Genomic DNA, 11,712 nt, shown 5'->3' with positions numbered 1-11,712 from the left:
TGTATTTATGAACATATGAGGACACTTCCTGAGGATTGCCTGTGTGTGTGTGTGTGTGTGTGTGTGTGTGTGTGTGTGTGTGTGTGTGTGTGTGTGTGTGTGTGTGTGTGTGTGTGTGTGTGTGTGTGTGTGTGTGTGTGTGTGTGTGTGTGTGAGTGTCTGTGTGTATGTGTGAGTGCCTGTGTGTGTGTGTTTGTGTTAATGTGAGTGTGCGTGTGTGTGTCTGTGTATTAATGTGTGTGTCTGTGTGTATGAATGTGTGTGACAGTAATCCTCTCCTGTTATTTCAGTCTACAGGACAGCCCCTGATCCAGCACTATGTGTGTGTGTGTGTGTGTGTGTGTGTGTGTCTGTGTGTTTAACCTATATAGTGAGGACTATGGTAAAGGTCAGAGGTCAGTGAGACAGCTGGAGACATCAGATATAACAGTGAAACACTGACCGGGAACACGTCAATATCAATACTCTATGTTTCTCTTTCTCTTTTACTATTTTACTATTTTACTGTGGGTTATTAGTACTTTTACTTTATGTTAGATTGTATATTGATATTACATTATAATATGTTAACGAGTCTGTGTTGTGATGACGATGATCCAAACGTACAAAGTGAAGCCATTTGGTTCCTTAACAAGAAAACTGTATTTCAGAGTTTTTGTAATTTAGATTATATCTTTCCATAAATGTAATGATCGTATCCTATTATATCGTATCATATTCTATCGTATCATATTCTATCGTATCCTATTATATCGTATCCTATTATATCGTATCAAATTCTATCGTATCATATTCTATCGTATCATATTCTATCGTATCCTATTATATCGTATCCTATTATATCGTATCCTATTATATCGTATCATATTCTATCGTATCATATTCTATCGTATCATATTCTATCGTATCCTATTATATCGTATCATATTATATCGTATCCTATTATATCGTATCATATTCTATCGTATCATATTCTATCGTATCATATTCTATCGTATCATATTCTATCGTATCATATTCTATCGTATCATATTCTATCGTATCATATTCTATCGTATCCTATTATATCGTATCATATTATATCGTATCCTATTATATCGTATCATATTCTATCGTATCATATTCTATCGTATCATATTCTATCGTATCCTATTATATCGTATGATATTATATCGTATCATATTATATCGTATCATATTCTATCGTATCATATTCTATCGTATCATATTCTATCGTATCATATGGTATTGTATCCTATTATGTCGTATCGTATCCTATTATTTTATATTGTATTGAATCGTATTGTATCGTATCATCTCGTATAATCTCGTATCGTATCCTATCGTTTCCTATCCTATTTTATTGTATCGTATCCCATTACATCGTATCCTATTACATCGTATCCTATTATATCGTAACTTATTGTATCCTATTATGTCGTATCGTATCCTATTGCATCGTATCGTATCTTATTATATCGTATTGTATCTATCCTATTATATTGTAATGTATCGTATTGTATCGTTTCCTTTTGTATCGTATCCTATCGTATTGTATTGTATCGTATCCTATCCTACTATATTGTATCGTATTGTATCTTTTTATATCGTATTCTATCCTATTATATCGTATCGTATCCAATTATATCATATCCTATTTTATATATATTGTATCGTTTCATATCATAGTAACATTGTGTATATTGGTGTATAATAATATTAACTGTTGTATATTGGTGTATAATAATAACTGTTGTATATTGGTGTATAATAATATTAACTGTTGTATATTGGTGTATAATAATAACTGTTGTATATTGGTGTATAATATTAACTGTTGTATATTGTTTTATAATAATATTAACTGTGTTGTTGTGTTGCAGATGGACTCTGCTCTCTGACTATAGACAAAGCTCTACCAGAGGATGAAGGACAATATAAATGTAGAGCTGAGAACTCAGAGGGAAAAGACCAATGTTCCTGTATGGTTCTAGTAGACGGTGAGAACTGTTCCTGTATGGTTCTACTAGAGGATACGAACTGTTCTTGTGTGATTCTAGTAGATGGTACGAACTGTTCCTGTGTGGTTCTAGTAGACGGTGTGAACTGTTCCTGTGTGGTTCTAGTAGACGGTGAGAACTGTTCCTGTGTGGTTCTAGTAAACGGTGAGAACTGTTCCTGTGTGGTTCTAGTAAACGGTGAGAACTGTTCCTGTATGGTTCTAGTAGACGGTGAGAACTGTTCCTGTGTGGTTCTAGTAAATGGTGAGAACTGTTCCTGTATGGTTCTAGTAGAGGATACGAACTGTTCCTGTATGGTTCTAGTAGATGGTAAGAACTGTTCCTGTATGGTTCTAGTAAATGGTGAGAACTGTTCCTGTATGGTTCTAGTAGATGGTATGAACTGTTCCTGTGTGGTTCTAGTAGAGGATACAAACTGTTCCTGTATGGTTCTAGTAGATGGTACGAACTGTTCCTGTGTGGTTCTAGTAGACGATAAGATCTGTTCCGGTATGGTTCTAGTAGATGATAAGAACTGTTCCTGTATGGTTCTAGTAGATGGTAAGAACTGTTCCTGTATGGTTCTAGTAAACGGTAAGAACTGTTCTTGTATGGTTCTAGTAGATGGTAAGAACTGTTCCTGTTTGGTTCTAGTAGACGATAAGAACTGTTCCTGTGTGGTTCTAGTAGATGGTGAGAACTGTTCCCGTGTGGTTCTAGTAGACGATAAGAACTGTTCCTGTATGGTTCAAGTAGACGATAAGAACTGTTCCTGTATGGTTCTAGTAAACGGTAAGAACTGTTCTTGTATGGTTCTAGTGGAAGATAAGAACTGTTCCTGTATGGTTCTAGTAGACGATAAGAACTGTTCCTGTGTGGTTCTAGTGGACAGTGAGAACTGTTCCTGTGTGGTTCTAGTGGACGGTGAGAACTGTTCCTGTGTGGTTCTAATGGATGGTGAGAACTGTTCCTGTGTGGTTCTAGTAGACGGTGAGAACTGTTCCTGTATGGTTCTAGTAGACGATAAGAACTGTTCCTGTGTGGTTCTAGTAGACGATAAGAACTGTTCCTGTATGGTTCTAGTAGACGGTGAGAACTGTTCCTGTGTGGTTCTAGTAGACGGTGAGAACTGTTCCTGTGTGGTTCTAGTAGATGGTGAGAACTGTTCCTGTGTGGTTCTAGTAGACGATAAGAACTGTTCCTGTATGGTTCTAGTAGACGGTGAGAACTGTTCCTGTGTGGTTCTAGTGGACGGTGAGAACTGTTCCTGTGTGGTTCTAGTGGACGGTGAGAACTGTTCCTGTGTGGTTCTAGTGGACGGTGAGAACTGTTCCTGTGTGGTTCTAGTAGACGGTGAGAGCTGTTCCTGTATGGTTCTAGTAGACGATAAGAACTGTTCCTGTATGGTTCTAGTGGAAGATAAGAACTGTTCTTGTATGGTTCTAGTGGAAGATAAGAACTGTTCCTGTTTGGTTCCAGTAGACGATAAGAACTGTTCCTGTGTGGTTCTAGTGGACGGTGAGAACTGTTCCTGTGTGGTTCTAGTAGACGGTGAGAACTGTTCCTGTATGGTTCTAGTAGACGTGAGAACTGTTCCTGTGTGGTTCTAGTAGATGGTGAGAACTGTTCCTGTGTGGTTCTAGTGGAAGATAAGAACTGTTCCTGTGTGGTTCCAGTAGACGGTGTGAACTGTTCCTGTATGGTTCTAGTAGACGATAAGAACTGTTCCTGTGTGGTTCTAGTGGAAGATAAGAACTGTTCCTGTGTGGTTCTAGTGGAAGATAAGAACTGTTCCTGTATGGTTCTAGTAGACGTGAGAACTGTTCCTGTGTGGTTCTAGTAGATGGTGAGAACTGTTTCTGTGTGGTTCTAGTGGAAGATAAGAACTGTTCCTGTGTGGTTCTAGTAGACGGTGAGAACTGTTCCTGTGTGGTTCTAGTAGACGGTGAGAACTGTTCCTGTGTGGTTCTAGTGGACGGTGAGAACTGTTCCTGTATGATTCTAGAAGATAAGAACTGTTCCTGTATGGTTCTAGTACAAGATAAGAACTGTTAGCTGTTAATTAAAGACAAAGAAGTTTAATTATCTTCACTATTGTTTGTGTCTCAGATCCAACAGAAAACTCTCCGGCTGACAAGAAGTCCAAGAAGACGACCCCGACTTCAGAGAGTGAGTTTCCAAAATATGCAGCAGCTTCTTTCCTTTTGTCCCAATAAGGAGCTGAAGTCTGGGAGCACTGGTTCCCACACACACACACACACACACACACACACACTCACACTAACGCTCACACACTCACACACTCACACACACACACACACACACACACACACACTCACACTAACGCTCACACACACACACTCACACACTCACACACTCTCACACACACACACACACACACTCACACTAACGCTCACACACACACACTTCTATTCAAACGTCTCTGTGTATCATTTCAAGCGTTCTCTTCTCCTCTTTAAGACCACGTTTCCCATCAGCCTTTGTAGCTCCCTGACAGCTAGCTGGTTGTTGCTATACTGGCTAGTAGTTTCCCCCTGCTTCTGGTCTTTGTGCTAAGCTAGGCTAACGGTGTCCTTGTCCTGTTAGATATGCTAACTTACTGTCGCTGTCTGGCATTGATTACCTCTGAACATATTGTTGTCTAAGCTGGTTGTTTGTTGCTACACTGATTAACAGTTTCCCCCCTGCCTCTGGTCTTTGTGCTAAGCTAGGCTAACGACGTCATGGTGCTGCTAGATATACAAAGTTTTTGTTGCTAGAGAACAATATGTGAAATAAATGAAATAAGCTAATTTACAATGAAGTAGAAAATATAGTTTAGTTTTATTTTATAAGCTGTTTTTTATTCTTTTATCTAATATCTTGTTAGTTTCAAGCATTTAGTAGTTTTTTGTGTTTTTTAGTCACGATTCAGTTGATTCAAAGTATTTTAAACTTCTCTGTTTATGAGTCTGAATGTAACAGAGAGAGAGCTGAGGGGGGAGGACATACTTCCATTTAAGGCCTGGTTTCCCGTCTCCTCTTCTTCCTCCCTCTTCCTCCCTCTCACTCTTTGTTCCCTCTCTCCTTTTAAGAAGCTCCTTGTTTGACAGCCTAAAAACGTCTGAATATTCAATGTAAAAACTACAAATATCCTGTATTTGTAGTTCTTACAGTACATATTAAATCTGTATTAGTAGTTCTGTTAGTAAACATTAGATCTGTATTTGAAAGACGCCGACATTCATCCTGATGCCTCAGATTCTCCTTTTAAAAGAACAGAGATCATAAAATGTCTCATAAACAAATGAGTAAATAATAACAATAATAATAATACAAATAATAATACAAATAATAAATCAGAATCTTCAGTTAAAGATACAATTACATCGGATCGTTTGTGTTTCAGGTGAAGCCAGAATAAAGAAACCGACGGCCAAGACTCCTCCCAAACAAGGTGACACACTCACACACATATATGTGTATATGTGTGTATATATATATATATATATATACAGTATCTGTGTACTGTGTATATATATAGAGGGTTTTTATTGATCCCTGATTATTGATCGGCATCTGCAGCTCTGCCTCCTCAGATCCTTCAGTTCCCCGAGGACATGAAGATCCTGGCGGGAGAGAAGGTGGAGATCCTCTGTAGGTTCTCTGGAGCTCCGCCCATCAACTGCACCTGGCTGAAGTTCAGGAAACCAGTGAGAACCACACACACACACACACACACACACACACACGGACGGACGCACCGGCGGCCATTATAATATCGGCTGATTTTAGCCACGTTAGCAAAATTCTTAATGTGTCAACACTTTGGTTTATGGTGAGATACCTGCAGAACTAAAGTGTGTGTGTGTTACTCTGTGTGTGTAGATCCAGGCCTCAGCTGAGATCTCCATAGACTCCAGTGACAGCAGCAGCAGACTGACCATCAGCAGCGGTCAGCAGGAACATTGTGGATGTTACACCATCGAGCTGAGGAACGCCGTCGGCCTCCGACAGGCCGCCCTCAACCTCACCATCGTCGGTAGTTCTCTCCTTCATACCGCTCTCCTTCATGTACCTTCATGTACCTTAAGATACATATATATATGTATGTATATATGTACCTGTATATATTAGGGGTGTAACCATGTAACAGACAACATACTGTCTAACACTCCATCACGTAACAGACAACTCCAGACCATAATTCCTGCTTTGTTAAAGAAAGCAAAAGTCCAAACAGAGAATCAAATGTACGAAGCCCCCGCTGTTGGCTGGACGTCACGGACTACACAAAGCTAGCTGGACGTCACGGACTACACAAAGCTAGCTGGACGTCACGGACTACACAAAGCTAGCTGGACGTCACGGACTACACAAAGCTAGCTGGACGTTACGGACTACACAAAGCTAGCTGGACGTTACGGACTACACAAAGCTAGCTGGACGTCACGGACGACACAAAGCTAGCTGGACGTCACGGACTACACAAAGCTAGCTGGACGTTACGGACTACACAAAGCTAGCTGGACGTCACGGACTACACAAAGCTAGCTGGACGTCACGGACTACACAAAGCTAGCTGGACGTCACGGACTACACAAAGCTAGCTGGACGTTACGGACTACACAAAGCTAGCTGTCTGTAGCGACACAAACAGGCCGATGTCATTAATCTAGCGGATCTCTGGCCTCCTCCAAAGGTCAGAGAGAGTTTGACCTTCTTTCACAGAAGCACAACAGCAGCACACGTGGTACAGACTAAAGGAGCTTCAGCAGCTTCCTGTACACAATGAATCTATCATTGTTTAAAGTAAAAAAGAACATACTTTATGTATGTGTGTATATATATATATATATATATATATATATATATATAAACAGCTCTGTGATAATAACAGACTGAGTTCAGACTTAGAGCTGTGGTTTGCTGCCTTTTATGTTCCTCTGTCCTTAAATCCTCGTCCCTAACCCTCCTCAGATAAACCCGACCCCCCAGCCCGGGTCCCTGCGGCCTCAGACGTGCGGCGGTCCAGTCTGACCCTGTCTTGGTACGGGCCGACCTACGACGGAGGCAGCGCCGTGCAGTCCTACAACCTGGAGATCTGGGACTCTGTGGAGCCGCAGTGGAAACACCTGGTGTCCTGCAACAGCACCTCCTACAACGTACAGGTGAGCTGCTGTTGTTGTTGTTGTTGTTGTTGTTGTTGTTAGCAACTGGCCGTCAGACCTCAGGTAGTTGGGGCCCACATCCTAGAGGAGAAGTAACGTTGGTGTGTCCGTCTCTTAGAACCTTCTTCAAGAGCATCAGTATAAGTTTCGTGTTCGGGCCGAGAACATCTACGGAGTCGGAGAACCGAGTGCCGAATCTGAGCCGGTGACTGTCCGCCTGGTGGACGATGGTGAGTGAACCATCTGATTCTCATAGTTCTATAAGTCTATGAACAGAGGTTTGACCCAGTCTGAGAACTTCTGTGGTCCATCTAGACCTAAACCAGGACTAAGTCTACTAAACTAAACTAGACTAAATGTGACTGACCTAAACCAGGACTAAGTCTACTAAACTAGGCTAAATGTGACTGACCTAAACCAGGACTAAGTCTACTAAACTAAATCAGGACTAAGTCTACTGAACTAAACCAGGACTAAGTCTACTAAACTAAATCAGGACTAAGTCTACTGAACTAAACCAGGACTAAGTCTACTAAACTAGACTAAATGTGACTGAACTAAACCAGGACTAAGTCTACTAAACTAGACTAAATGTGACTGAACTAAACCAGGACTACGTCTACTAAACTAGACTAAATGTGACTGACCTAAACCAGGACTAAGTCTACTAAACTAAATCAGGACTAAGTCTACTGAACTAAACCAGGACTAAGTCTACTGAACTAGGCTAAATGTGACTGACCTAAACCAGGACTACGTCTACTAAACTAGACTAAATGTGACTGAACTAAACCAGGACTACGTCTACTAAACTAAATCAGGACTAAGTCTACTGAACTAAATCAGGACTAAGTCTACTGAACTAAACCAGAACTTAGTCTACTGAACTAAACCAGAACTTAGTCTACTGAACTAAACCAGGACTAAGTCTACTGAACTAAATCAGGACTAAGTCTACTGAACTAAACCAGAACTTAGTCTACTGAACTAAACCAGAACTTAGTCTACTGAACTAAACCAGGACTAAGTCTACTGAACTAAACCAGGACTAAGTCTACTGAACTAAATCAGGACTAAGTCTACTGAACTAAACCAGAACTTAGTCTACTGAACTAAACCAGGACTAAGTCTACTGAACTAAATCAAGACTAAGTCTACTGAACTAAACCAGGACTAAGTCTACTGAACTAAACCAGAACTTAGTCTACTGAACTAAACCAGGACTAAGTCTACTGAACTAAACCAGGACTAAGTCTACTGAACTAAATCAGGACTAAGTCTACTGAACTAAACCGGGACTAAGTCTACTGAACTAAACCGGGACTAAGTCTACTGAACTAAATCGGGACTAAGTCTACTGAACTAAACCAGGACTAAGTCTACTGAACTAAATCAGGACTAAGTCTACTGAACTAAATCAGGACTAAGTCTACTGAACTAAATCAGGACTAAGTCTACTGAACTAAACCAGGACTAAGTCTACTTAACTAAACCAGAACTTAGTCTACTAAACTAAACCAGGACTAAATTAACTGAACTAAATGGACTAACTGAACTAACTGCTGCTGTTTGGTTCGTCTGACAGATGAAGAGGCCGAGGCAGAGGAGGAGGATGAAGGTACGATGACTCAGACTTCCTGTTAACAAGCTAACCTATGCTAACATAACATAACTCCAGGTGACCTCTGACCTCGGTGTTTTCAGACCTGGACAAGGAGCCCGACTACAGAGACGTGTCCATCAGGACCGACGTGAAGGTGAAGGAGCTGTACGACGTGGAGGAGCGGCTGGGAACGTGAGGCTCCGCCCACTCACTCCTCACCCACAATGCACCTGTGATGTAGCGCGAAGAGGCCGTTTCTAAAGACGTCACTGTGTTTATGTGTGACAGGGGGAAGTTCGGTCAGGTCTTCAAGCTGGTGGAGAAGGCCACGAAGAAGGTGTGGGCGGGGAAGTTCATCAAGGCGTACTCGGCGAAGGACAAGGACAACGTCCGGCACGAGATCGGCATCATGAACAGCCTGCACCACCCGAAACTGGTGCAGTGCATCGACGCCTTCGAGGGGAAGTCGGACATCGTCATGGTGCTCGAGATGTACGTTGGTTTTATTATTTATTAAATACAGTATAATTATACTTTTCTTAACAATGTTAAAACAGAGAAAACTAAATTTAACAAAACAAAAAGAAGATAAATAAGAAGCTAACTTATGTTGAATGTATTAATGCCAGCAGCTGGTTAGCTTAGCTTAGCATAAAGACTAGTTCCCTCCACAAACAGCCAATGGGCTTCTTCCATTTAGGTTATGAAATAAAATAATAAACGTTTATGATTCTACACGTTCTGTTCAGATCTTTTTACTGTAGAAACTTAAACCTGCAGCTGATCTCTGATCAGTTTGAACTGGAAACACAAACCAGATGTTTTTGTTTCAAACGACGTTGGAAAATAACTTTCTGTCCAACTATGAGCGGAATGACAGCAGCTATTTCCTGTCTGCTAATTTTAGAGCAGTGATGATCAACAGAGTCTTTATCTGATTATAACTCAGAAATATCTCTTCATTTAGAAACATTTATTTATTCTGATAAACATGAAATATCTGCTGATAAGATAAAAACTGATGAACAAAAAGGAAGTCATCAGACTCTTATTTTGGTAGGGTTTTCCTCCGGAAAGAATCCTTCTGGTTTGTAGTCTGAGTCGTATCGACCAATCACGATGCAGCAGACTTTGGTTGAATGAAGGTAAACAGATTGTGTGGAGATCAAAGAGGAGGAGCTTATTGGCTGATGTTCTAATCTGGGAACCAATCGGCTATCATGAATAATGACTCAGATTTATGAGCTCTTTTATTTAGTGATGTGTTTCTAGAGATGAGACGACAAGATGCTCTAAGATCGTTGTCCTCAGAGGCTAAACCGTCGTCGTGTTTTTGTAGTTCTATGAGCTGTAACAGAACAGATATGTTTTTGTAGTCCTATGAACCAGATGTTTCTCTGTAGTCCTATGAACCAGATGTTTCTCTGCAGGATCTCCGGTGGCGAGCTGTTTGAGCGGATCATCGATGAGGACTTCGAGCTGACGGAGAGGGAGGTGATCAGATACATGCTGCAGATCATCGATGGCGTCAGTTTCATCCACAAACAGGGAATCGTCCACCTGGACCTGAAACCAGAGAACATCATGTGTGTCAACAAGACCGGCGGGAAAATCAAACTCATCGACTTCGGCCTCGCCAGGCGACTAGGTGACTCACTGAGGAGTTTGACTAAACTTTATTGATCCAGACTGAGACAAATATCCAATGAATTTACATTAAATATACTTCAGATATTAATGATGCATCTTAATAACTATACAAATAATCAAACACTATGCGAACATTATACTATCATTATGCTATTATTATGCTAACATTATGCTAATACAATGCTAACACAGTTCAGAAAGCAGGTTTAGAGAAAACGACATTGATAACGTTAACAGTTAGTCTGATATGTCCTAAAATGGCCGCCCCTGATCATTTTTGACTGTTTATCTTTTAATCGAACTCTTTTCTCTTCAACAGAAAACGCAGGAACTCTGAAGGTTTTATTTGGGACTCCAGAGTTTGTGGCTCCAGAAGTGATCAACTATGAAGCCATCAGTTATCCCACCGACATGTGGAGTATAGGAGTCATCTGTTACATACTGTGAGTCTATCTTTAGCTTAGCTTAGCATCATTTTGTTTTCATGGTCTTTGAGTTTAGCTTATTGTAGCTTGGCTTCACTTAGCTTAGCTTCATTCATTTTGTTTTTATTTTTAGCTAGTAGTAGTATGTAGTTAGGTTAACTTTAGTCTGGCTCAGTTTGGCTCAGTTCTGTGTTGTCGTCCCTCAGGCTGAGCGGTTTGTCTCCCTTCATGGGCGACAACGACAACGAGACTTTATCCAACGTGACCTCGGCCTCCTGGGACTTTGAGGACGACGCCTTCGACGAGATCTCAGACAACGGAAAAGACTTCATCACCAACCTGCTGAAGAAAGACATGAAGTAAGAACACACTCGATAGCATCGATAGCATCGATAGCATCGATAGCCTTCTGTCTGAAGCCTCTGTGTGTGTGTGTGTGTGTGTGTGTGTGTCAGGGCCAGGCTCACCTGTGCTCAGTGCTATGAACACACCTGGCTGAAGCAGGACACCACCACCATGAAGGCCAAGAAGCTCTCCAAGGAGAGGATGAAGAAGTACATCCTGAGGAGGAAATGGCAGGTAAACATGACACAGCATGCTATAACATGACACAGCATTTTATACTGTAATACAAAACAAACCGTTCTAAGTAGAAAAACTACAGAACAAAAGGGAATGGAACAAAGATGTCTGCTCGATTAGATCATTAAGTTATTAACACTCCTCAGCAGGACAGATAGTGACCGTGTTTCTTCTTCTGTGGTAGAAAACCGGTCACGCTGTTCGAGCCATCGGCCGCCTGTCGTCCATGGCGATGATGGCCGGAGTCAGCGCCAAGAAAGGGTCGCCGACCGAAGGTCAGCC

General features: G+C 41.2%; 1 protein-coding gene across 1 annotated transcript in view; it reads left to right on the top strand.

Annotated features, from left to right (window-relative positions):
- Positions 1 to 11,712, top strand: part of LOC306704115 (myosin light chain kinase, smooth muscle-like) — a gene marked incomplete at its 5' end in the record, with an annotated part of 34,953 nt that overhangs the window by 20,030 nt on the left and 3,211 nt on the right. The window contains 15 exons of the mRNA XM_079170327.1: positions 1,883 to 1,999; positions 4,109 to 4,168; positions 5,409 to 5,456; positions 5,585 to 5,712; positions 5,888 to 6,041; positions 6,980 to 7,170; positions 7,289 to 7,400; positions 8,756 to 8,788; positions 8,875 to 8,965; positions 9,062 to 9,265; positions 10,204 to 10,421; positions 10,743 to 10,866; positions 11,055 to 11,207; positions 11,304 to 11,427; positions 11,615 to 11,705. Of these exons, the coding sequence (XP_079026453.1) occupies positions 1,883 to 1,999; positions 4,109 to 4,168; positions 5,409 to 5,456; positions 5,585 to 5,712; positions 5,888 to 6,041; positions 6,980 to 7,170; positions 7,289 to 7,400; positions 8,756 to 8,788; positions 8,875 to 8,965; positions 9,062 to 9,265; positions 10,204 to 10,421; positions 10,743 to 10,866; positions 11,055 to 11,207; positions 11,304 to 11,427; positions 11,615 to 11,705 (1,848 nt within the window). The remainder of the gene's footprint in view (positions 1 to 1,882; positions 2,000 to 4,108; positions 4,169 to 5,408; positions 5,457 to 5,584; positions 5,713 to 5,887; positions 6,042 to 6,979; positions 7,171 to 7,288; positions 7,401 to 8,755; positions 8,789 to 8,874; positions 8,966 to 9,061; positions 9,266 to 10,203; positions 10,422 to 10,742; positions 10,867 to 11,054; positions 11,208 to 11,303; positions 11,428 to 11,614; positions 11,706 to 11,712) is intronic.

Source organism: Pholis gunnellus (genome assembly GCF_910591455.1).
Source record: "Pholis gunnellus genome assembly, chromosome: 12".
NCBI classification, from domain to species: domain Eukaryota; kingdom Metazoa; phylum Chordata; class Actinopteri; order Perciformes; family Pholidae; genus Pholis; species Pholis gunnellus.
This window is presented reverse-complemented; position numbering and strand designations above follow the sequence as displayed.